The sequence below is a fragment of the Chaetodon auriga genome, chromosome 7 (assembly GCF_051107435.1).
Source record: "Chaetodon auriga isolate fChaAug3 chromosome 7, fChaAug3.hap1, whole genome shotgun sequence".
Classification (NCBI taxonomy): Eukaryota; Metazoa; Chordata; class Actinopteri; order Chaetodontiformes; family Chaetodontidae; genus Chaetodon; species Chaetodon auriga.
The window spans coordinates 2,700,361-2,727,500 of NC_135080.1; the positions used below are offsets into that span (position 1 = coordinate 2,700,361).

General features: G+C 44.9%; 1 protein-coding gene across 5 annotated transcripts in view; it reads right to left on the reverse strand.

The window, feature by feature from the left end:
- Positions 1-27,140, reverse strand: part of sptbn4b (spectrin, beta, non-erythrocytic 4b) — a 61,506-nt gene that overhangs the window by 4,522 nt on the left and 29,844 nt on the right. For 2 of the 5 annotated variants that reach the window (XM_076735880.1, XM_076735879.1), the window contains exons 23-40: positions 26,196-26,398; positions 25,345-25,435; positions 20,728-20,874; positions 9,304-9,567; positions 7,519-7,743; positions 7,233-7,322; positions 6,646-6,924; positions 6,371-6,501; positions 5,896-6,100; positions 5,534-5,779; positions 5,089-5,223; positions 3,906-4,150; positions 3,625-3,763; positions 3,369-3,453; positions 3,058-3,254; positions 1,834-2,885; positions 1,504-1,564; positions 908-1,167 (exon numbers count right to left, since the gene is read on the reverse strand). In XM_076735880.1, coding sequence (XP_076591995.1) covers positions 908-1,167; positions 1,504-1,564; positions 1,834-2,885; positions 3,058-3,254; positions 3,369-3,453; positions 3,625-3,763; positions 3,906-4,150; positions 5,089-5,223; positions 5,534-5,779; positions 5,896-6,100; positions 6,371-6,501; positions 6,646-6,924; positions 7,233-7,322; positions 7,519-7,743; positions 9,304-9,567; positions 20,728-20,874; positions 25,345-25,435; positions 26,196-26,398 — 4,055 coding nt within the window. Of the gene's footprint in view, positions 1-907; positions 1,168-1,503; positions 1,565-1,833; positions 2,886-3,057; positions 3,255-3,368; positions 3,454-3,624; positions 3,764-3,905; positions 4,151-5,088; positions 5,224-5,533; positions 5,780-5,895; positions 6,101-6,370; positions 6,502-6,645; positions 6,925-7,232; positions 7,323-7,518; positions 7,744-9,303; positions 9,568-20,727; positions 20,875-21,391; positions 21,505-21,609; positions 21,910-25,344; positions 25,436-26,195; positions 26,399-27,140 lie in introns of those variants that run through there. The other 3 variants (XM_076735883.1, XM_076735881.1, XM_076735882.1) reach the window with 3 other exon arrangements.

Sequence of the window (27,140 nt, forward strand, 5' to 3'; positions counted from 1 at the left end):
ATAGAAATGATCAACTGTCGGGCACTACTGTGTGTTCTCAAACAGTTCTATGTTTTGGAAGCAAACAACACTTCATATTAGAGACTGAAGACAGAGCTGAGAGCGAGCAACAAGCAACACAACAAGTAGTGATAAACCTCTCCATTGCATACCAAACCTGAGTATTTCTGCCCGTTAGAGCGAACAGCAAATGCACCACAAATTCATCAGTTTAGGTAAAAATTAAAATGTCACTGCATCCCTCGAATCTAAACATGTCTAAACGTTAATGTATGCATGCTTCTAAACACGTACAAACCCAAAGCTTAGCTTAGTATTGCCTCTATCATGTTGACCCACGCGCTGGGGCAACCAATGGGTTATCATGTGTCATCTGCACTGGTGACAGTCATGCATCTGTTCAGCATGTCAGACACAGTGTCAGCGCAGTGTGTGAGCTTGTTAGCTTAGCATGCTAGAGTCATGCTCCTGTCATCATCGTCGAATCAGTAAATGGAGTGGGCACCGATGTCATGAGTGTTTGAAAATACTTTGTTCTACCAGATGTCAGTCCTTGAAGAACAGGGTTTGTGATGATCGACAGTAAAGACGAGAGAGTTTAGATTTAGCAGAGCAGGTGAGATGTTGTTCTAATTACAAGTGAAAAATAACTTGATAATATGTAAATTGTTCTTTTGTAGTAAACATCACCCATCTGCTGCTCTGAGAAGGTGAGCAAAAACCTTCCTGGCTACCAAGTTAAAATGTAAAATTTACTTCCAAACACATTTGACCATGTATGTTTTCTGATTGGTCAGAAATCCTAAAGTCTGACACTCATGATACCAGCGTCCATTCTCCTTCTTTCCATCTTTTTTCATCTGCTAATCCAGATGTTATGCTCATCATTAAGACCCTGAACACCCACCTATTGGTGCTCTTCTTCAGGCTCTCGATGTCCAGCTTGCGGAAAAGGAAGCCCTCATGGTGGGCAGTGTGCGTTGGCGGCTGGGGCACCGCCGGGCTGCTCTGGGCCGGAGCGGACCTGGACCGCCGCGTGGTTGTCTCTCCTGCCTCTTTGGGTCGTGGTCGGCGCCGAGGTTTGGGTCTGTCGCGAGCTCGAGGCCGGTCGGGACGGGAAGACTTCTCTGGTAACCCATTAGGCAGGCGGGGCACCTCGCCACGGGCCTGAGGGAGGGGAGAGGCGATGGAGTCAGTCAGAATCCGGCTCTTGGTTTAAAAGAAATAATCTGTCTGTGTGTGGTCTGAGTCTGTGATCTGGTCTTTTCTATTGTGTGTTGTACATTTTCATCATCAAAAGAATACATCTATGTGTATGTAACAGTCCAAAATGTTTGTATAACTAGAGAAATCATCACCATGAAGTGATGAAGAACTGGACAGAGAAAGAACTGGCCAATAACGATGGGACGTCACTTCTTATTGAATGTACAACACAAACAAACACTGTGAGTATCTGCAAACACTGTATTTGGATGAAATGCACGACACAAATCTCCAGACCTGTGCTGCTTCTCTTTCTTGCAGCTGCTCTACAATTTCTGCCAGGGTGGATCTCTTTTCTCTGTACAAAATATGCAGATTAGAGAATCACGTTAGGGTTAACAATCAGAGTTTTAGATAAAAACATCGATCGCAATCTTAATTTTTTCCTACAAAATTATACAACTGTAATATCCAACATTCATCATTTATAGTCCTCAGCAGAAATATACACTAAATCCCAAAAGCATCTCTAACTCAGCATCCATCTATACGCTGTATAACCTGCTCCTGTCTGCATATATAACATATTAGATAGACAACGCGACCTCAGTGCACTCAAAGTCTCACCCTCCTCCTGAGCGTCTGTCCGAGTGCTCCTTCCCGGTGTCGTGCTCACTGGATTCCTGTCTCTCCAGCCGGTGTCGGTCCCTCTCTCTCCGCCTGCCCTCGTGGCTCCCGTGGCCCCCGTGGCCCTCCTGCTCGCTGGATGTTTGCCTCTCCAGCGGCCGTCTCTCCCGCCTCTCGGCATGTTCCCTCCACACCTCCTGAGGCAGCTCGTCCCTGCGTGCCTGGATCAGCTGCTCGCTGGACAGCTGCCTTTCTATCTTGTGGTCCCTGTGGTGGATGTGGGTCTGGACCTGGGGCTCGGCATGTCCTAACGGGTCGGTCCTGGACCCCCGTGACCCTCTGGTGGGCTCGCTGTGCAGGCGCTCCCGGCTCGGCTCTTGGAGCACCACCTCGGCCATCACGGCCACCTCCGCTTTCTCCGTCCCCATCTCTCCCATCATCAGCATCTCCCTCTCTCTCCCCCTCTCCCTCTCCCTCGCTTTCTCCAGCCGGCTCGCCACGATCAGCGGCGTCACCGCATCATCCATGTGTTTGATTTTAGCTTGCCGTAGATACGGGGACGACTTCACCTCCAGTGTCCTCGCCGCCTGTGCTGGCTGCAGGTGACTCATTACCTTTGCTGCTTGATCTTTTGTCGCGCTGGCACTCTCTCGCATCTGGTTGGCTGAGACCAGCATGGCTGCCGTGGCAACTGAGGCGATTGAGGATGGCGAGGGCTGGCCCAGTCCTGCAGCCACACCCACCACACTGCCGTGCCGCGCCTCCAGGGCGTGGCGGTAGCTGGAGCCGTTCATCACAGGTATGTAGTTAGCGACCGTTGAGCCGAGCCGACGAGCCACAGATGAAGGAGAAGGTGTAGGAGTGGCAGGTGAGGGTGAGGGAGGAGAGCTGGCTTCATTCTGTTCATAGATGGTCTGTCTTGTGACGGGGGAGATTGGGAGGCGGGGGAGAACGGATGGACTGGGTGAGGCATCTTGCGGGTCCAGGAAGACTTTACGACCCAGCAGAGGGGTCGGCGGTAGTTTACTTTGCTCTGCTTTCAACTTTTCTACCTGCAGAAAGAAAACTTGTGATCAATCTTCGACAGTAAGGAGTCAGAAAGGTTTTAGACATGGAAACATATTCTGGACAGAACTTAGAACTTACAACTCTTATTCTGGCCAAGTTGCGCATGTATGTACGCGATAATGATGATGCTAACACTCATGATGATGATGATATTACCGTGGTGAGTCGTCGCAATGAGCTGAATCGCTCCTCCCATGTTGCGGCAGCTTTACGGAAGGCTTCGTGCCGACGAATCAGCTGCTCGACCTCATCCACGCTCCCGCCCAGCTCATTGCTGCTGATGAACGGCTCCTGAGCGGTCAGCCATGCCTCCGCCACCACCGCCTCCTGAGCAAACTGGTGAACCTCCAACACTGAGGGGAGGAGAGGAGAAACAAAAATGATATTCAAAACAAAGTGAAGGCTGTGTGGGCCGGTGTGTGTGTGGGCCTGTGTGTGTGTGTGTGTGTGTGTGTGTGTGTACTCACATTGCTGCAGGACTTCCCAGTGCTTGTCCCACCTCTCAGACAGCTCATGCTGCTTAGCAACCACCTTGTCCAGCTTCTCTTTGATCTGACAACCAAAATTAGCAACATCAAAATCACAGCATCGCAGAGTCAAAATTCGTGCAAACACAATGTAAGTTAAGTTACAATATGATTGCTGGTGCACTGATTGCATTTCTGTTGTAGATGATTGAAGTAAAAATGAAGTTTGGAACAATGATCACGTCTCTGATCCCACCTCTTCAGCTGCTGGGTTTCGAGCAGCCAGCAGGGTTTTGCCCATCTCGATGCACTCTATGGTGCTCCGGCTGCGAGCCTCCACTTCACTCTTCAGACTCTGGTGATAATTCATCAGCACCTCAACTGAAGACACGTCCCTGCAGGAACGACAGGGCACACGGACACTTGTTAATGCTGGATAACTTGCTAATTGTTGGGTCACATCACAGATTACACTGGATTACAAAGATGCCAGTAGTCCTCTGCTGAAAACAGGTTTTGGGACTGCAGCGTAGATACCTGGGCTTCTCTCCTGTCCCTATCTGACAGATGATAGATTCCATCCACATGATCTGATCTCGGACCATACTGAAGAACCTCAGCTTGTCCGTCTCAGTGGTAATCTGGAGTCGACACTCCTCGCAGGATGTCAGCAGCTCCTTCCAGTACTGCATCACGTCGTGCTCTCGGCACGCGATGGCTTCGGCCTTCTCGCCGGCGTACACCGTCCTCAGCTGGGCCGCGCTCTCCTGCAGCTGACGCACCTGGCAGAGACAAGGAAGAAACAGAAATGAAAAAATGGAAAGAGAATGAGTTTGTTTTCCAAATGACGCACAAAACACAGCTGTTCTGACAGTTGTGTTTAGTCAGGGCCAAATGGTACCATCTCTGTCACTGGGGTTGACACAGAGCAGCTGTGGTTCTGCATCATTCTTCAGTAAAATGTACCAAGGTTTCTGTTCCGCAGGTGCACGAGAGACTAGATAAAGCTAAACTAAATGCAGAGTAAGACGGGAGTGTTGCCCTAAAGATTCAGACTCACAAATAAAGATTTTTACCATCCATTTAAGTCAACTTTTTAACTTAATTTAAAGATCCAGCACATCTGATTTTGTTACCTTAGCACGAGCTCTTTATATCTACAGAGGGAGCGAGTGCTCTTCTGCTGAGTTCGCCATGTTTCTACAGTAGCCCAGAACGGACAAACCAAACACTGGCTCTACAGAGCGCCTTCTGCAAGGTCTGTAGGTTCTCCTGCACACTTGGAGAGGATGGGGTGAGGCGAGGGGGATTCTGTTGGCTGCATTCTGAAACCTCACCACTAGATGACGCTAAATCCTGCACACTGGACCTTAAATTTGTAGTTTTAAAACAATGATTAATCACACGAAAGTTACAACCATCCCTATAACAATACACTGTCTGTAAAGCACAACAAAATACAACAAAACAGAGTAGAATATCAGTATACTGGGACAGGTAATTTAGTCCATGTAAACTGGGGATTTTAGAGTGAATGAAGAGACATGAAAACAATAATAGAAGCAAGCAACAGCTACATTAGCAGTAGGAAAGGTCCTGTGGACCTTTACAGAGTGACTGTCACAGAGGGAAGTCTTTGTGATTCTTCCCTGAGTCTTGAGGTCAATGAATACTGAAGCACAATCTTATATGCTGTCTGTTCATGTGCATGTTACCGTACTTGCGTGACCAGCAGGTGTATGTCCTGTTCAAAGCTGTGCAGGAGTCTCTGCAGGGTGCTGGTGTTGGCAGTGCTGCCCTGTCGAGCCCGAACTTCCGGCAGCCTTCGATGTTTGTCGTCAATCTGGGCCAAAACCTGAAAAAACAACCACATAAAGCAGCATAGAAGTGTTCCACGTGTCAACACGGTGTGAGGGGAAAAGTATGTAGAAAACACTAAAACTTTACATGGATGAAGACTTTAAACATGGGTGAAATCAGTCTAAAAACAAATCTGTAAAAAACAGAAAATAATAAGCTTAAAGTGTTGCATTGCATTGAATATCCCCTCAGAGATCAGTAAAGTGGTGTAACTGCACCACATAATATTGCACTATACAGTATGAAACACTATATCACATCTATGTCTTGTCTTGGGCCTCAGCCGCGTTCCTCAGGTATCTCACCTCTCTGCAGTCAGAGAAGAACTTGTGAAGCTGGTGTGAGGCGGCGAGCATCTGCGCACGGGTCTCCATGAGCTCCAGCAGGTCGGCCCAGGCCTCGTTCACCCCGTCCTTCCATTCAGCGATGGTGGCAGCCTCTGAGTGGCCGTAGTCAATGAGCTCATCAACCATTTGGTTGACGGCAGTCACTCGCTCCTGCCCCACACTGCCTGTCTCTGATGCAAACTCTGTAAACTTCTCCTGCAGGACCTGGAGGTGTGGCAGAGGAGGAGGTAAGAGAGAACAGAACAGATTTCAACATCAAACTTAGAAAAAACGTTTCTTAAATCTATGATTCATCTCCAGACATCTGTTGACACACTTACAGTGACATGCTCAAAGTCTTGACCCAGTTCGGGCGAGCTGGCGACCACCTCCTTCTGAGCAATCCACTGCTCCAGCTCGTCCACCTCCCTGTTGAGCTGGTAGAGCCAGTACTGCTGCTCCAGGCGACTCTTCCTCTCCTCCACCAGGTCCTTCAGAGACACATATAGACGGTCGATCTGCGACTGACGCTTGCTGATCTGCTCACTGTGGAAAGAGAAGAGACAGTGTGCCAGGGTAAGTCGAAAATCTCAGAGAGCACTGAAGGATTAGCCTCATGTTAGGAGGTTCTGATATCATCAAACTATCCCATCCGACACAACAATCATTCCACTGTCACTTAGATCACACATCTTCCCCATTCTGAGCAGCAACTGAGTTTCCACAATTGTTCTGAAATGCAGGATCTTAAGATCATTCCTGTAATGTAATTTATGGTGACAGAAAATCTGTTTGTGTGTGTGTTTACATGCTCACCAGTCTGGATGTCCCATCTCGAGCAGCTGTCGACACTGCTGTGACAGCAGGCCAATGGTCTCAGCATAGTCCTCGATGGTCTGCTCCAGGACCAGGTGTTTCTTCAGCAGCTGCAGTGTGCTCGGCTCGTCCTGGTGGGAGGAGGAAGTGACACACACAAGCAAGCGTTCCACTTTAAAAATACACAGCACAAATGTGTAGTCCTGCCTTTGTGTGTAACTCTACAGTGTATAAAGAGGAAGGGTCTCAGATTGGGGTCAGACAATTGCACACACCTTCCCCTTCTCCTCGTTCATCATGTGCAGCTCCTGTTCGCTCAGCCAGGCCTCCACCTCAGCTGTGTCAAAGTAGTACTGCTGGGCCTGGTACATGGCGTCCAGAAGCAGCTGTCTCCTCTCAGTCTCGGCCCAGAGCAGATTCCACAGCTGGGCCAGCTGGTCGTGGCCCGCCCTGACACAGTCTGCTTCGGGACTGCGTATGGATGCGATGATTGCCGCCCTCTCCAGGACGTCCTCGATCCGGCTCCTGTGGACCTGCAGCTCCCTCTGAAGTGTCTGGAGGAAAGGAGGAGAGGGGGAACAACAAAGTGGAGGTGGCTTTTTAGACTTTCTCCAAGTTTAAACAGAGCAATGATGACGTTGAATTACAGGAGTAAAATAAGTACAATGTACAATAACGTAGGTGAGTCGGTATAAGGGGTAGGTATAAATTAGGACTGCACATCATGTTCTGTCCATCCCTCTGCGACCATCATGAGTTGAAATTAGGGTGCTGTCAGTGCATCTACAGGGGGAGCCAGACTTCAGTTACGCAGCAGAAAAAGGTTTCAGGCAGAATCACTGGCTGTTCTGACTTTTTTTACCTGGTTCTTCTTCATGAGCTGCTGGACTGCCTGCAGAGTGGAGCCGTGCTCTTGAGACATGGCCATTGGGAGGCGCTCCTGGATCCACAACTGCAAACACAACAATGTGACACTCAGCAGATTATAATAATAGATAAAGATTAATAGATTAAATAAAGACCTGTCAAGTCCCACTTGACATATGCAGCCTCAATTCAAAATAGCTCTTTTTTGTGAACAATCTACATGAAAGTGTGTGTGTGTGTGTGTGTGTGTGTCAGTGTGTGCTGACAACTGTCAAACTCACAATCTCATCCTCCAGGTCTCGTCCGACTTGGTGAACTTCTTTGGACGCCAGCAGGATGCGCCGTCTCTCCTTCAGCGGCTCGATCAGACGCACCATTCTGGCCTCCACGGTGGCCTGACGCCCGGCGACCGCCTCCTTGATTTGCGTCTGCTGCGGGATGGTGGCCACCTGCACCTGGAGCTGCCCCACCTCCTTATACCACTCCTCCATCTGGGTCTCCATGGTCTGAGGGGGAGAAGGAGGAGGGCGAGCAAGAGCAGGAGAGGGGGAGTAGAGCGTAAGTTATCAAAATGGACAAAGGAAAAGGGGATGTGTTGATCAGGGGAGAGGGACGGAGGAAGGCAGAGAAGAGAGAATACACTTGGATATGAAAGTGAAAGGAAAAGACACGGCAAAAAGGTCCGTCACACTTTGGGGCCTAAAAAGACAGAATGACATGATCACAGTAAGAATTTATTCATAACTGGTTGCTTGTTATGCCTCAAATTAAAGTAGCAAAAGTAAAAAACGGTAAAAGGATCATAACAGAAACAATAACTGTGATTATTTGTATCAATGAAGTTTTGAGAATTTTCAAATATACACCTTCAGTTCACATTATTTAAGAAAAGGTGAGCATGAAAGCGAAGATGAGACTGAAAATAACCCAGAATAGTAAAATAATGGACAGGCGTGAAGTGTAGTGAAGTTTACTGTACCCCTTGCCAGGATGGATGCTGGGTAGTGGAGTTTGGTTTGGAGTTAGGATGATGTGGTAAAGCAGTGCTAATGGCGGCCTGTTAAAGGAAGCTGCTGTGGGAGAGGAGAGTGAGACATGTCTGGTGAAATGATGAAGTAATTAAAGGATGAATCTGTGAGGCAACCCGGGTCACAGTGGCCTGCTGTTAGCTGTGAATATGAACCCACTGCAGGTGGGAGGTGAAGAGTTACATCCCAACATCACGTGCATTCAATTATGAAATACTAAGTTATAAGTGAGGTTAAGGGTATATTTATAATACTGTACTTGTGTTTGGGAAGATCTCTGGCAGCAGAGCCTCTATTGTAAGGGAGGGCTGTAATCAAAAACCAAACAGTGACGGGACAAAAAAACAAGAGAATCAAATGAAAGTGATGAATTTAATTCTGCAGAAGTCACCAGATTTTTAATTTACAAAAATAAAGGTTTGCAAGATGTTAATAAATATACTAATCAATACTTTCTAGTCATCAGTATTTCTAAAATGATGTTGGGATGAAACTCTTGGTGAAAGCTCTCTGGGTTGCTGATGGCTTAGAGAGTTAAAAAATAAACAAATAAATAAAATAAACACAAATCAAAAATTTGCTGAAATGAGATGAAGAAGCACTGCAGGTAGACTGAGAGAAATGCTGCTGTTAGAAAACGTAATGTCTTCTTCAAACATTAATGAGATGAAGGCGTCACTGTGTGGCCATGATGATGTAAACAGTTCAGTATGTAGAGTAAAGAAGCAGAGCTACACAATTCAGCTCAACTCAACAATTGTTCCACCTGTATCCTAGAAAATGGAGAGTAATAATAAATATACATGATGTTTTTAGCCTAATATTGCCCAAAGACTTGCCAAAGTTCATCATTAATCATATGCCATAACAATAATAATAATAATATTGGCTCATAATGGCCTTAATAACACTGACCCCCTACCCTCCAGATGATGAATGAATGAATGAATCATAACTCAAAAAGTTCCCAGCTCAAACGGCTGTGAACTGAGCGAAGAACATGTTTTTTTTTTTTTAATGTTTTTAACTCCTACATACCTGTAGTTTTTTCAGCTGCTTGTTGACAGTGGTGAGGTCCTGTCCCTGGTCCACGTAGGCGAGTTGACCCTCCAGCTGGCCCAGTCTCTGGTCCAGGCTTTCGTAGCTCTGCACCAGCAGGTCTGCCTTGTTGGCCTCAAAGAGCTGGCGGGCTTTGGCCTGGGTGGTGCTCTCCAGATCCTGCCAACACTCCCTGATCTCCTCCAGCTTCTTCCGGACCACCGGGCTGAGCTCTGGCTTCTCCTGGATCAGCTGCTGGCCCTCCTGGGTGGGAGGGGAGGAACACAGAAGGAGAGGTGAGACAGAGGTAAGGCTTTTCATCTTCCATCATTAAAGGTGATAATGACGTGTATAATTAGTGAACAGCTGGACATGCGGAGCAGAGTCAAAGCAGGTCCTAAACATTAGAAACACACCTAATAACAGGCTGTTCAACATAATCATCATGCTACATTAAACACAACCCGTTAGGATAAAAAGGTCATTAAGAAAGATAACTAACACCTTTAATCAGCCAATCTAACAATTTACTGTAAATGACGTTTTCATCATCTCTGCAAATTTATGACAAAAGACACAAAATCTGATCAGACACTGTAACCGACCACAGAGCACAAACATTCGGTTTGTTTACATGTAAAAAAACAAAACGTAATAACTGTAAAGGCAATTTTACAATAACAGCAAACTAATCAGTTAACCTAATGCACAGAGACGAGACAGTGAAATAATAATAATAATAATAATAATAATACAGAGTTGCAATGATTAATTGAATCATTCATTAGTCAATTATCAGAAAATTAATTGGGAATAATTTTAATAAGCGATTAATCTGAAGTATGTTTTTATATTCAACTGTAGGACAACGCTTTGGGAAGCTGTGACTGGTATTTTCCAGAATTTGCTGACATTTTATACACAACATATAAATATAATCACGACCAGCGGAGGTGAAAATATAAAGAAGGCATAAATCCAGAGTGTGGGTCTCTTTCTCTGTTTCACCACATCCACAAACATCCACTGGATTACATGGTGGGATAATTATGAGCAGACACAGTGGAACTGGGTTAGGAGGTGTGTGTGTGTGTGTGTGTGTGTGTGTGTGGAGAGATTAAACCTTGCCACATTAAATTGCCTCATAAATTACGTCACACTCCCCTTCCCCCTTCTCTCTCTCCTCCTTTTCCATATTTCTGCCCCCTTTTGTACCTCATCCTGTTGTGAACCCCCTTTTAGACAGACACACACACACACACACACACACACACACACACACACACACACACACACACACACACACACACACACACACACACACACACCATTTCTCTTCATTTAGCCTCCCCCACAGTGAAATCCTTCCCCCATCCAATTGAAATTTGTCTTCTGCAGCCTCTGTGTTTGTATGTGTGTCAGACAGAAAGAAGGAAATAACCAACGAAAAAGATCTAATAAAAACAACTGAAGAGAAAATAAGAGAAAACAACTGATGGCCTTTTTACCTCTTTGTCAAACTGGACAACTATTCACCGTCTATATTCATCCCCTCATATCCATGAAGACCTCCTCTCACATTGGTTCACTTCAATGAACACTTTAACTAATATTTCTTCAAACCTACAAATGCTTTACATGCTGCAGCTATCCTTGTTTTGCATTAGTTTGCGGGTATTTGGTCATGAACTATTGCACTGGACAAACTAACACTGTGATTACAATGTGTGTTCCAAATTTTATGACAATCCATCCAACGGTTGTTGAGACTTGTCACTCAAACCCACATGCCACTAAGGAAAGCTCACAGGATCATCAGCGTCATTACGATGAACGTCCGTACAACATATTTTCAATCCGTCACGTAGATGTTGGCATATCGGCATGGATAATCCCGCCAATGTTAAAATAATTGTGAAGTACTAGTTGTCACAAAAATGTACTCTGTGTATTCTTTAGAATGAGCTCCTAACATTTGCAGTAGCAGTTAGTGTTTGGTTCACCTCAAAAATGAGTAAACTCATGTAAAAAAACATCAACAGCTCTTAGAGGACAGCAGAAGGTGTTCATAAGGGTGTTCATGTACAACTTGCAGGCTAACACATGTCACCAATTCAACTGGAAATTCATAGTGTTGTGTAACAGAGCTTGAAATTACAAGAGATTTTATCAGAGAACTAATAGGTTATTGGCCTGCTTGGCAGGTCAGGTAAGGTAAGGTAAGGTTAATCTGACCCACTTTCCTTCCAGACTACATTTCCAGGAACTGGCACTTGGCGGGTTGTTATTTTAGACGCCGCCAAGACATTTCACCAAGATGGTGAAATAACTTTGCGCAGTGACTCATCATCCGAAGAGGACAACATCCTGCCTGACTCACCCAGGTTATGATAAGATCTGCAGACACACAGAGCTGCCTGATGACTGGAAACTGGGTGGCATGGAGGTGATAGAAAGGTTTCCCGTCCAAACCCCCGGACCAGCTGTGTAAGAACTGCTGAGGAAATCTCCGGTTACGCCAAGGAACCTCCAAGGTGTGAGTGTATTACAAAAGCATGCTTAGCCACATGAAAAGCAATATTAAAATCATACAGATATGACTTCATAATCAATTACATTTCTTCCTCTGCACTGGGGAGCTGTATAGCAGCGTCTACAGCCATGTTTGATCCATGGCGTTCTTCTGGTAACACTCTTTGACATCGTCACAGAATCTTTTGTTGGTACGCCCCCTGGTGTTTCCGAGAACACTGCAACAGATAAGGTGCTGAGCGTAAACGCCTCTGTGCGCGCTCATAGCTTTGGAGGCCTGTTTTTTGGGGACCTGCATTTCTTGTTTTCCTCAAAAACCACAAAAATCTTCTATGGAAGTACAGCTGTTGCAGCAAAGCAAACTGGGGTTATCAGGAGCTTTCCTCAGGTGTACATTTGTGTACAAACACCAACACACACAGAAAATACAGAGTAACTAAAAGCTGAGCAGCAGGCTACAACGCAGCACCCACTGTCCTGTCATTTCCAGTGTTGGTGCGTTACGTCAGCTTTCACTGTGCTGTAGCATTTCCCTGGCTGCTGATGCGTGCCATCCTCTGCGGCAAGTGGGAGAGCTGCGTGGGCTCAAGCAGCTTCGCCCACAGGCTCAGAGCTGCTACTCCACACTCACACATGCTCAGTCTGCAGTTCAAAGAGGGTCATGATGTTCTGCTGCTCAAACAAACGGTATCGAAACAGCAACCTGATCTGAAACAATGCAGAAGAAAATCCACGGCCAGCGTCTTCTAAAGTTTAAGTGGGATTCAAGGAACTCGACAGGTGAAGGTGGGTTTAGTCAAAAGCCTGCGTTACAAACTGGGGGTGTGGAGTTTGAACGACACGTGTTTACCAGGCAGGGAGGGTCTAATGAGAGGTGCTATCGAGTTGCATTGTGGGAATTAAAGGATCAAGTGGTTTTGGAGCTTGACTCACACAAAGGACACAAAGTCAGAGTATCTCTTCCACTGCTGCATTGATTTTGACCATTCTTCTTCTAATCTGTCTGTTGCAAGTCATCCACCTTTCTGGAAGTTTAGTACAAATCACTTTAACGTCCTGCTGCACCTTCTGTCCAATGGTTAAGGCATCACTTATTCTAATAACTGAAATTGAGAATAATTCAAATACTGTGCGAATATACGAAGCCAAACAAAAATCAAGTACAACAAACAGGAAAAGTGAAGAAGAAGTAACAGGAAGTATAGGGGTCCTGGAGGACAGGAAGTGAGGACTCCTGACAGAACACTGACGCTAGCAGTAACAGATGGGCCGTCCTCATTCTGCTGTCTGCTCTGTAAATTACAGCAGACATCTGCTCCTGAGCGTCACTGCTGACACTCTGCTGGTCACGGTGTCTGTCACACTCAGGCCGCTGCAGATATTCTGTCAATATTTACTCCATGTGTGAAAAATCATTCTTCAGATTTGAACTATATTCTGCTCATGATGGAGAATGCAGCGGGACACAGCTCTCTGCTGAGGGAAATCCTCTGGTACACAGGAAGTAATGCATGCAGTAGCAGCAGCGACAGAGATCCATACGACCAACGAGTGAAAAGCAGGTCTGTAGCGGGTTTACGCTGACACTCAAAGCACACAGAACGCATGCAAACTGGTAGAATACTGAGGCTGCTGTTGATGAACACGTTTCCCAGCTACACCTCTGTACCAGAGAGATTTTTTTAATTCATCACTGTCTAGTTCACTACTGATGATTTTACTGCAGCACAGAGACACAAAAAAGCCAATCATGAGCTTTCACCCACACACACACAAGCTAACTTGCTCTGGCTGACAGAGGTTAGAGAAATACACATTTACTGCACACACACACACACACACACACACACACACACACATATGCATGCATGCACACACGCACGCACACCTCTGTGCTGCTGTAAAAGCATTACTTTTGTCTTTCTCAAACCCCTGAGTGTGTCTTTTGTACTGAGAGCATCAGAAAGCTCAGAGTGCTCCAGGATTTGAAAGGTACAAGACAAAACACTCTGCTGGGATTCTTTTCATTTCACTGAACATCCCTGTGTGATATGGAATTAATGTAAAGAAAGAAGTAAAGACACTGTGTGCTGGTTAACGCAAACCCATAAAGTTCAAATACAATAATAAGAATCGTAACAGGAAATGAGACGTTCACTGTTGTGGCTCTTCTGAACACCTATGATTATAAAATAGAGACATTTCTTTCAAATCTTGCTGAAATAAACAGACCATGAAGGCCAGCCAGGGCAAAGAAGTCTTTGAAGGATATTAATGTTAATTCCATCTTTTATAGTTCCAAAATAACAAAAAACAGGGGCCTTAGACAGAGTTTAAGGGGGTTACCGCAGCCTAATATCAGCTTTAAATCAGAGGAACAAACCTAACTGTCATCCCCAGCATCACAGTCATCTCAGTCAGTCTAATCCATTTCCTTTGTTGTGCTTAAAAGCTCTATAAGAGCGCGTTCATCAGCTAAACCTAACCAACCCAATCATGAAGGGTACTATGAGTATTGGCCAATCAGAGGCAGAGTAGGGTGGGTCATGACTTCACCATCCTGGGAAAAATATCCATGGCTTATGAAAGTGCCAATTGAGATGCAGCTATGAATATCTGAATTTTTCTAAGCAAATTCGTGCAGATTTAGTGGAAAAAGATCTGCAAATGGTGGCTGCCAGGTCTGAACGTCATCAGCATGAACACCGGTAACAAATCTGAACCGACGCATCGAGCTGAAGCAATTGATTGAAAGAGAATAAAAATACAACAGCAGATCTCTGTCTCAGTTTACCATTTGTTCTGGGAGTGCTGGTGTCATCACTGCTCCATTGATGTTCTTGCCACACTTACCTCTACACCTATACAAAAACACACACACACACACACACACACACACACACACACACACACACCTACACACACACTCCTTCATTTACGCACACAGTTTCTCACATACTGCAGAGCCAGCACAAAACAGCTTAATGCTCACAGGGCTCTACGAGTGAGGCAGTTGCATATGTAGAACACACTAAAAAAGAACCTAACATTTGGTGCAGACATTCACGGTCTAAGCAGGACAAACACTAATGATGGTGACGGTCCTCTGACTTTCCAACACTGTTCAAAACTCCAGTTAAATACCTCCCCTCAGCCTCAGCTGTAAATTCAGATGGATGCTGATGAGCATGGAAACACGCTAACATTAGCAGGCTAACATGCTAAATGTTACCATATAACTAGTGTGCTCACCATGATGATACGTACGCACGGTACCTTTTGTTTGAAAGCCCACATACTTAACATTACATATATATACATCATAGCATACATAGCATCGCTCATAGAGATCGTTTTAATTTAATCTGTATGTGTGTGATGCAACACAGGCTGAGTGAGTCAGTAAGAGTGGGATCAGGGCAGCAGAGGCTGAGTATGTTTAAGAGTTAATGAGGCCAATTAATTATCAAACATAACGAGAGAGAAGGGGACCAAAAGCCCACTGGATTCAGGCAAGGGAAGCATAGGGAAGACGCCATTTTCATTGTACACTCACACACTCCCCCACATGCTGACAAACAAAAACAAACACAATCTGAAGAAACAAACAACACAAAGACTGTCACTCGTCTGTCCAAAGGAGGACAGGACATAAAATCTGCAGTGGCTCAGAGTCCTCCTCTGGGTCTGGTCATAGCCCAAAGCAAGACCGACCAAATAAATAAATAAATAAACAAACAAATAAATAAATAAATAAAAGGGTGCGGTGGATCGCCATACTACAATATCTGACATTTCAAAATGTCAATTACAAATGACTTATTTATTGGTTTTCATTCTTCTGTTATTATTATTTTTTGGTTATGTATCTTTCAATAAATGTGTTATTATTACCATTATTTTCTCCTCTGCCACCACGCAATCATGCACATAAACACACGAGCCATGTTTAACTGATTTCTACAAATACTTTCCAGTTAAACTAATTCAAATCACAGTAACCGTATGATGTTTATATGATTCTAATTATTGTGACTATTATTCAATCCTTATTTATTTTGTTTTCTATGTTTTATTCTGTACGTCACCCTCTCCTTCCTTCCGGTCTGTTCTTGTATATTTTTACTTTCTATCATTGTTGTATCTGTAAAGTTTTTACTGTTTTGTTACCAATAAATAAAAATTCATTATAAACCATTACACATTCAGAACGCTGCAGAGCTCATCTTAATAGATTTGTCCCTTTTTACTACGCTGCAGTAACAGCTACATCTGTAGGCTAACTCTCAACACTTGAAAGCATTTTCCTGTGCACCTAGTCTGTGTCTTACATCACTTCCTGTTACATCTCGACAGACAGAGAGAGAACAAGAGAGAGAGAAGGGGAGGGATTGAAGAATGACCTTCACACATGAGCGTATGAAGAGAGGAGGGACGACAAGGAGAAAGGAGAGGGGATTGGACAGCTGTTGCTTGACAATCACCGCAAGCACAGGAAGAGTCATCCAAAAAGTCTCTCAAGCAACCGCCGGCTGCTTGACGTCACAACAGAGACCGACACAGCACACTGGATGCATCATAATCAAAGATCAGCTGGGGTGTCCCCATCTCCAAATCAGTGAATCAAGATCATTGTGTTAGTCTTCATTCATGTGCTCCCCTCAGACTCCCACATGATGTCCCACACTGACAAAATACAATAAAACAACAATACACCCTCAACTGACAGATGCAGCTGAGGGTGCACTGCTCAAGGGTGCACTGTCAATAGAGTGAGGAGTGGAGGACTCTTTCAGCCTATAGGATACCAGGTAAACAGTAAGAGCGTCTTCAGACCAAACAGGTCGTGCTCAGAGTCAAGAGCAGCTCAAAACCACTAAATCAGAGTTAAAACCTCAAAATATGAATCTTATAATAATTTACCTGGTATCCCGTCCTCTCTGGTGTATTCTGCCAGGCTTTTTTTAACCTAAATCCAAGGATTGGAAAGCAAAGTTTCAGACCTTCTCCATTCTTCTCCAATGTAAAAACATAATTTACTGCTCCCATCCCATCATCTAATGTGATAATGATGGATCCTGTGATACCCTGTGTGATTTATTTGGTTCTGTCAGAGTAAACAATCCAGAGTTAAGGTAAACAGGTCAATGCATCCCTTCCAATGGACAAACCGACACATCACTAATGTCAGGAGGGTCTCGTTGGGCTTTGACCCTGATGTTAGCCTTCAGGTAACTACAGGTACTCCAGAGCTGGAATCTGCCTCTGTTTAAAGAGGCTACTGATGTGGAAAAGGAGACAGACACCTCTAACAGACCTTGATGTAAGGAGTGCTTTCACTGAGGGAGGGGATGGAGCACAGGTGGACTAACAAGAGAAACGATGAGCAAATGTCCTCTGTAGTTTCCAAAGACTAAAAAAGCTCAGGCACACTGTTTCTAGGCATCGTACACAGTGAAATACAGGTACACGCACCCTCACAGATGGCTGACGCTACCCTAAAAACAGGCAATGTGCTTCACAGAGTCCTTCACAGCAGAGAGGGGTTCTTACCCTATTACATAAATAGACTGGAGACTCTCAGAGGACACAAGCAGACAGACACAACCAGGACACAAGATGCAGAGTGTTTGGACATTAAGTACCACATTGAGCAGGATCACAGTCAGCACAGTAATATCCATTAAAATAATACAATCAGGATTCATTTTCCTACCCGATGATGTTGTGTCTTCTTTGCATCTTTTCACTGTGTTTTGATTGTACATTTACTAGATTTTTTTTAGAAATGACGCACAAATACAGTTCATATGAGAACAAAAGCTTGCAAAGACACAGTGCGAAGGGACGGAGCAATGTCTCTAACGCTCGTCAGCAACGTGCACAAATCTTTATCAGTATTACCACGATGAGATGTCAAATCCCATGAATGTTATCTCACAAAAAGCTGCCACGTATGACTTCAGAGTCCGAACTCTGTCTATCTGCCAACAGCTAGACGGCCTGCTGTGACTACAGTCTGCTACTGAAGAGCATGAGCTGCGACCACGACAGCACCAACGCACAATACACGTTTGTACTTCTATATCCACGAGGATCACATCGGTATGATATATTCCTTACCTAAACCTACTTTTATCCTTAGCCATAAAGCCAAGTCTGGATCCTTAAACAGGTCTGTGACAAAGTCATTTTTTCCTCCATTTCTCTGCTGATACAGTGAAAGTGGGCTCCTTGTTATTATAAAAAAAATACTCAGAGAAAAGAGAATATTTTAAGATCTCAGTGTTGTTCGAGCAGTGTGAGATATGAAGTGTTGGGGAGGTTGTTATTGTTTCTTACTGTCAGCCAAATTACATACTTTCATGTGAAGATGCAAACAGAGAAATGCACTTAGAAATATTCTTCCAATTCTTCAGCTCGTGGGCGTAAAAACCACAATGGACTCCTTTATACATCAGAGCAACAGCAGATTGTCTTTTACAGACATTTCAGACGAACGAAGCCTTTTGAACTGTTGTCCAGGCTAATCGTGCAAATTATTTACATTTGTTATGCAAACTATGCATTTGTAATAGTTTTTATCACTACAAGAAACAAGTAACTTGAACTTTAATTGTAAAATTTGGAACATATCTTTTTCTACTTGCCATACATTTAATCTTTTGTATGTAAACAAGACATTATCATTTGCAGAGATATTTGGAAAGTACAGCAGAGAGCCACAGTTTCTCCTCCTGCTCTCCACTGTCGGTCATTTTCTCTCTCCTGCTGTAAACATTTTCCAGTAAGCCAGCCTATGAATCTATAATGGAAACAGCTTGGTGCTCTCAGGCCTCGCTGTGCTGCTCTCTCCACATTTTATCACTGTATATCATTACACATCAGTCAGCCAGTTTCCCCACATCACATGCCCACGTTACAGACGCACAGACACACACCTGCTAACATGCACAAGGCGACACACACCACACATTCTCACACACCAACTTCACAGTGCCCACTATAGGAGAAGAAATAGAGAGAAGACATTGGGCTCTCAGCAATGGCTGTACAGTAATTAGACATAATGAGCAGCTTATGGGCCAGTAGTGGGTGAAGCTGCCTACCTGAACAGCCAACAACCACAACATCCAACCTATCAGCGAGTGGACTGGACAAGGACACAGAGATGATGTAATACCTCAATTAGTCTTTCAGTCTTCAGTCTTTCAACTGATTGATTATTAAGCAATCGTTTCGCTTCTAGTCTCGACAGCACCAAAAGCCGTCTTATAGTATGTGCACAGATAACACATAACACAGTGTTGTGCCTTGGCTCAATCACTCTGCTCCCACCCGCGGAATTCAGTTTCAGTCCTGCCCAGGATGAGTGCAGATGATCGAGTCATGATGCCACAGCCAATGGTACCATCATAGTGGTATGAGGAGAGGACAGTGTTTATGCCTGAAAGACACTCAGTATAGCAGTCTCTAAGGTTTCTGACAGCAGCAGAACTGCCAAGCTTTATGATAATAAATGTGGCGTCAATGTAGTGTTTCTCCACAAGAACCACCGCACTTCTTCGGCTTTCCTCAGAACAGATGTACTGCCAGGATTTGTTTATATCATACACAGATATAACTGCAGCCTGCTAACTTCACAGTCACATTGTCTACACCAGCCCATGTGGGTTCATCAGCGTCCATGTGTCCTGTCAAAACTCTTTCAGCAGCCACTCACTCTGAAGTATCATCACATATTAAATCTGATTTTGTGCCGATAGCAGGCACAGTGAGACTGTTGAATGCTAGCCACCAACCAGCAACATAATCTGATGAGCTGAAACAGCATCAGCAGGTCAGAAAGACAAGCATGGATGTGAATTACAGACCAATTTAGCAGGTATGTACGTACACGATCTTTGATCAGTGTTCATGTCTCTGACAATTTAAGGCCAAGCGATTCAAGTGGAGGGATGCAGAAATGTACTGACAGCTACATGACATCTCAGGCCATCTCTATGATTATAACATGAGCAAATGTCATTCAATTATCGCCTTCACTGCCTCTCACAGGCCCAATCAGCACACACACACACACACACACACACACACACACACACACACACACACACACACACACACACTATGTGTGACTTTGCCTAAAATAGGATCTCAAATCAGTGATGAGCGGCACGTGGCCTGAGGGAATATGGCACAGAACTGCAGTTCTACCACTGACCGCTTCTGATTTTATACATCCAGATTCACGTCACCACAGCCAGTCAGATGTGTGCACACAACAAAGTCATCCCAGTGAAACCTGAAGATGTAGCAGGAGACACTGGCTAACCCAAGAGGCTGATGAGCTGTATAAATCTCCTTAATATGAAACAGATCCTATAAGGACACAGTAGTGGTAAAGGTTACAGCAATCCTCTCTCTATTTAAAAACCCTCTGTAATTCTTTGTGCCCTTGCCGCTGGCTTTGCTACGGTTTCCTTCAGTGAGATTAGCGAATTAGTGTTCAATACAGGGAATACAGTTTCAAATAAATTTGACATTGGGTAAAGAAAGGACGTGCGACTTTGATGATTGATGTCCACGTTTTGTTTACGTCAGTAATGCTTGTCTGAAGGGAAACAGACATAATGGTCACTTCTCTCACAATGGAGCCTGGTATTCAGCACTCTGATATGTGACTGTTCAAAGCAACGTATGACAAGAATTTAGGGCCCAAGTCCATCCAAATGGACATCTGTATCCTGACATCATCAACAGCTTACTGTCATAGACAAGTACTGCATAATAAAATACACATGGACGTTATTTCATATTCCACAGTGGCATTTTATCCTGTGCCCGGCAGCCAAAGGGCATGAAACTCTTTGGAGGAAGAGCAGCACTCACCTTTTCAATTTTATCCAGCCATTCCTTATTCTGGGCCAACTCGGCCATGAACGCTTGATGCTTCAGCCATTTCTTATGAAGCTTCTGGGTCTCGTCTCGGCTGCTGTCCCTCGCCATCAGCATCTTCTCACACACCCAGTCCCCCAGCTGGGTGAGAGAGGCAGGGAGAAAAGAGGGGAGAGAGAGAGAGGTGTCAATGCTGGATGAGCATACACACTGTAAATAACTGTTAGTCTGTGCTAAAGGATTGCTCATTTTAAAAAGACGTGGATACACCAAAACACTCTCTCACACACTAACACATGCACGCTGAAATTGTGTCCAGTTCATAAGAGAAAGACATGTTTGATTACATAAGACACACACTTACACTACATTATCACAATTTACATATTTCCATTAGCTTCTGTCATGTGAAGAATCCACATAAGAAGAGTACTGTAGATAAACACAGCAGCCACACATACAGTGGGAAATACAAGGTCAAACACACAGACATGAATATTTAATGACGCACAGCAGGCACATGTAGGCAGACACACGTGTACCAACAAGCATGGCCGCGAGAATTCACATGTACACACAACAGATCCACAGCATCTGCTTGTACTGGCTGTCCACAGTATCAACACATACCCACACAATAAACAACCCACACACACACCTCCACTCTCCATCAAAGAGTAAAATCTGTGCTGTGTGTGAGGCAAACACACAGTGAAAACACCTCACGCCTGCGCTGATAGCATCACCAGCATATTCAGGTCAGCATCAGCACCCTCGTCTCTCCGTCGCCAGTATCCTCACACCTGCATGCAACATTTCCACCTGCACTTCTATCCCTCTCTCCTAACCCAACTGTAAGGTGAATAACGCGTTTACCGGCGGCGTTTAATGGGAACAGCCCACGGGATTGTGGCAGCTGCAGGCAGCCGCTGGTGTCCGCATCCTCGCTGGTCTGCCGTCACACACATGCAAAGACGCTCTTCACCGCAGAGCCAGATGGAGAGAGAGAACGAGGAGAGGAAGGAAAGGAAAGAGAGAGCTAGACAGAAAGAGAGGAGCGTTCTGGAGAGCCGAGCATGAGACAGCGACAAAAGGTGCGCTGAGAGGAAGATGCCAGGCAGGAGGGTAAATCACAAAAACAACACTGGAGGCTGAGGAGGCAGACTGGAGACTTCTAACTGAGGCTGCTCTCTTTCTCTCTCTCCACCTCTCCCTCTCTCTCACCCTTTCTCCCTCTCTGCTGTGTTGCTGAGGATTGCTGTACGCTCAACCAGGAGAGAGAGGAGGGGCGGGGGCGGGCCAGTGACGAGCGAGAGGGTAAGAATGAGGACAATTGAGAAGAAAAGAAGAGGAAGAAAAAATCATCCTCCCCAAAACAATAAAATGGCAGGCAGCTGAGCCGGTGCAGCCGGTGCCCCTCCTCTGCCTCACACCTTCAGCGAGTGGGCGAGCGAGCTAACACGCTGCCTAGCTGGTTGGAGGAGAGATGGAGTGGAGGAGGAGGAGGAGAGGAGAGGGAGGAGCAAAAGACTATGGTTGGGATTTTGGGGGCAGGGGATCCACGCAGCGCCTCCAGGCTCGCTGGTCACGGCTAATCATGGTGAGCTGGAGGAGGCTGAGGGGGGAGGTGGGCTTAAAATGGTGTCAAAACGAGAGTACAAGGAAAGAAAAAACAGATTCTGTTTTTTTGACTACCAGCCGAGCTCGTGACTCCTCGACAGCTTCTCCTCCTGCACTACGCACATCAGCTCCCTCTACCATCCTTCTCCTCCTCTCTGCAGCAGTCCCAGGCAGCTGTACTCTCCGTCTCCAGCCTGCCTGACGCTGCTGCAGTGGTGAAGCAGAGAGAAAAGAGAGAGAGGGCCAAACAGTGGAGGTTTGGACAGAGGAAAAGAGGAGGGGCGGCAGTGGGGAAGAGTGACAGAAAGCAGCGGATTGGACAGAGCGGTGATTTATCCTGAATGATGTATTTGTAGCTTGATAGATTTACTGCTCCTCTTTCCTTTAAAGGAAGGGGTTGGATGCCTGTCCAACGCCCCCTCCGCCTGTCACTTTGTCCCATCTTCCTGGAACTATCACCCACAGTCACACACAGTGCAGAAGTGTGAGGACATGCCGGCTAACACGAGTAAACACGCCTCACACATACATGTGGAGGCAAACAAGACAGCAGACTCACACTCCTACGACATGTACAAACACATGTACATGACCAAACAGGCTCTCTCTCTCTCACACACACATACACACATACACACACACACGCACACACACACGCACGCACGCACACCCGTAGGTTTCATGACTGCAGAGGTCATGCAGGGTCATAGCCTGATGCCCCCCTTGAGACTGTAATAGAATTGAATGAGGGAAAAGGAGGAGGAGTGTGTGAGTGTGTGTGTGGGGAGTGGTAGAGAATGAATGAGGGAGGGGGAGGAGGAGCTAGAGAAGTCTGTCTGACGGAGGGTCTGAAAGATGGAAGATCAAACGCAGCCTTGTTAAAATCCATGTTTTATATATTTTGAATAGGCGTCATAAATGTTATAATACTGTATACGGGGAAACCAAATCCACCTTGGCTGCTGACTGCAATAAAATATACATTTCCTTCCTTTTAAAGCACAAGACATGAGGGGAAGGTTTGCAGTAAGACTAAAAATATAATTCCCATGTGGTGACATGTTGACAGAAATATGTCAATGCTTCGGGCTTTTTCAAAGTATTCCTGCAAGGCCAAACCATTTAATTTAGTGTTTGTCTCAAACAGCTTACAGTCCACTTTATCCTGCACTTTGTGAGCATACATATCATTAAATTAAGTAACCTGAGTCAGGACAAATGTTAGTCCACAGTTTGTATCTTAACACTATTTGTCCTCAGCACACAATAACTCGCCAGAGGCACCAATCCATAATGTCTCACCTGACAGAAGAAAAGCACAAACACAAACATTATGTGTGTTACATCCATTATATAGACACACACAGTGTTTAGCAGTGCAGAACCCTCGGGCATATGTGTGCTCGTTTCGTAAAACAGAGCAGGAGGTGAATCCAGGAAACGAGTAACAGTCTGATCTCTGAGTTCACCTCTTCAAAACCCTTCAGTCCTGAAGATGGAGTTGTACTGAAAATAAAGAGAGGCAGACAGGAAGAGGAGAGACTACTACGATTACATAAGAGGAAAAAAATAATGTGACTTTTTCTTCAATATTTTTAGATTCTGGTATTGTTCACCACAAGCACATCCACAAACGGCACCAAGCTGCCTAAAAATGATGGTTTGTTACAAAAACGTGTCCAGTCATCAAGTTCATTAAGAAGCCATGTGGCTGTTTACATAATGAACACATTAGAATAATAAAATGCAACAAACCTGTGAATCTTTTCAAAATATTTGGTAATAAAAAGCACTGATGGACTAATTTTGAATTTCATTTTAATGTTATATTCACAGAAATTCTGATACTGTATTGATATAGCATTGAACAGCAGTGTAGGTTGCACTGGACACAAGTGTGTCGTAAATCTTGGCAGGAAGAATATAAATTGTAGATGTGATTATTTTGTGTACAACAGAAATATGTGACCGCATAAAGCTCAGTGTAAAAGTGTTGGCGAGTAGATGGAAAACAGCAGTTAGCAGCAGAAAGCACGAGGACGCAGCCTCGACCGAGCAGCACAACACAGCCTGGCAGCTGAAAGCTCAGGTTCCCACAGACTGACGCAGTGTAACTCGCCCACTGTAGGCCACACACACACACACACACACACACACACACACACACACACACACACATCATGCATACTGTATTTCTACATACACGCATTAACATGTGAGCAGTCCGATGAATGTGACTGACACACACACACCGTCACATGCAGACACTCATGTACACTGTGAGACACACTCTTCCTCCTTTGAATTAGTTATGAGGAGCTGTGCTGCTGAATCATTCAGTAGAGCCAAAGAGCGAAAGTTGCTGAAACTAAACAAGATTTTGGCCCAGAAAGAAGCCCGTGACTCCGCAGGGTGAGAGAGTGATAACTGCAGGAGTGAGCAGAGGTGAGTCGTGTGCAACACGGCTCGGCGTGACATACATGAGGCGTGCACATGTCGACGACAGCATCCAACAAGACAGCCAGGATTCAGTGGGTGATCCTCAAAACGATGAATTGGCCCATGTATCTGGCTTGTTTTCCTAGATTAATGTAATCTTATTGTCAGGAAATCTCAGACACGCACAGGCAAAATTGATTCAAACCTTCTGAATCTACATTTCAGAACATTTGAACAGCAGCTCCCATTCTGTCAAGACAAAAAACGGCTGAACGCACTTCAGCAACAAAGAGGTCAACAGACTGAAAAGGAGGTCAAACTTCAACGATGCCACCATGATGATTCCTGGGAAAAGGAAGTTCTAAAAACTGAGAGCAGTTATCTCACGCTGCCACCAGAGGCCACCAAAATATGAAACTGGCTATTACAAACAGGAACAAAGACATGACCATCCCCTTAAATGTCTCTTGAAACCACTTCATTCACTTCCACATGAGACCTGCTTCAGTCCCTCATAGTTCAACCAGTGCAACCAGTCCGTTGTCCTCCTACCTCGTGACAGTCCTGAAGAAACCTCTGAAGTTCCCACTGGTCATTCAGCTTTTCCAGCCACTGCTGGGCCAGCTCTCGGTTCTGGTTTCCCCTGAAAGAGGTTGAGGTTCAGTTACAAATGTTCAAAATTATAAATAAATGATTCATTACAGAAGCAGAATGTGTAAAATATAAAGACAATCATCTTTCAGTGTGTTCATGTATTTGTCCCCATGGGAGAAAAATAAATGTCCGATGAGTTAATTCATGTAAATTAAATCTTATAACCATATGGTTCTTCACATTGCTATTGTTGGAAACATACACATAGAAAAACCCCAACCCCCTCCCCACACACACACACACACACACTACCAGCTCAGCTATCACACAGATTTCATGGTCAGGTGTGGACGACATAGACTGAGGTCTGTTTTCAGCGTTTCTACTTCACTTCCACTCGGGGGTCTTTATTCTTTTTCTCATTGTTGCATTGTGTTTGGACAGCTGCTTCGAGCTTTGTGTTTTAAAATCGGCTTCATGTGCCGTTGGGAGAGCGCGTGGTGCTGCAGGTGGTACTCTGCTGGAACGGAGACAAAACTAAATCTTAAATGGAGATATCCAGCATTTAATAAGGTGAAACAGAGCGACTAAAGCTAACAACCACTGTGCCTCAACAGTCATCTGTGTGTTCGTTTTTTTACATTTACAGATTCTCTTACTTCTCCTCTACAGTCTTACCTCAAGCATCAGAAGACTTGGACGTATTCACAGAAAAAAAAAAACTGATGTATAACAAAAACATGCTAAATGCAGACAGATGTTTCCTTCTGCTTCTGAGCTTCGGTCTCGAGCTCGCCTTCGTGTGGTACCTGTTGGCGAGGGTGTCGATGCGTTCCTTGATGCGTTCAGAGTAGATGTTGCTCTGGCTGATCAGACTCTCTCCAGCCTCGATCACAGCTTTGATCCGGTGCAGGTTCAGCTCCATGGTGGTGGTGAAGTCCTTGTGTTTCTTTATGGCGGCTTCAACCGTTTCCACCGTGGTAGGCAGCTCCACGTGAGCGAGGGCCGACTCCTAGAGAATGGACATGGGATATGGTAAGGTGATGTCTTGGTTCAGGAGCCGATTAAGTGAAGGAGATGAAAAAGAAAAGAGTGAAGATCCCACAATACAAAGAAAGATATCAGAGGAGCACAGAGCAGAGAAGAGCAATTCTTGAAATTTAAGCCTGATGTTGGCTTAATAATGGACTAAACCAATGTCCAGCCGTCCTTAGTTTCAGCCTCAAATGTGAGGATTGTCTACTTTTTCGTTCTCTTGTGTGACCGATGTAAAGTGCAGCAAGTTTCAGACTCAACTTAAAATGGATTCGATTCATTTTTTCTCATCAATCTACACACAGTGCTGCACAATGACTGAGCAAAAACAAGTTCCTGGAGTATTATGAAAAACCTGGACCTGGACCTGAAAACCACATGCACAGTATCTGCATAACACAAATCATTTGAAGACATTAGCTTAGCCTTTAGAAATTATGAAGGAGTTTTCACAGTTTTCTGCCATTCAATCAACCAGATGATGAATCAATTAGTCTATCAAATAACTGTTCTACATTTGCTCTGTTATGAAAAGGGAGCAGCGCTGTTGAAAGACTACATCTGTTTCTTAAGATCAGAAAATGTTAAATGATTTTGAAACAGAACTTCTCTAATCAGCCACATCATTACTAATGTATGTGGACTCTGGATACAGAGAAACTGAATGAAACTCAGGGGGAAACAACTGGCAGAGGCAGACAAAGATCTATGGCCTGCAA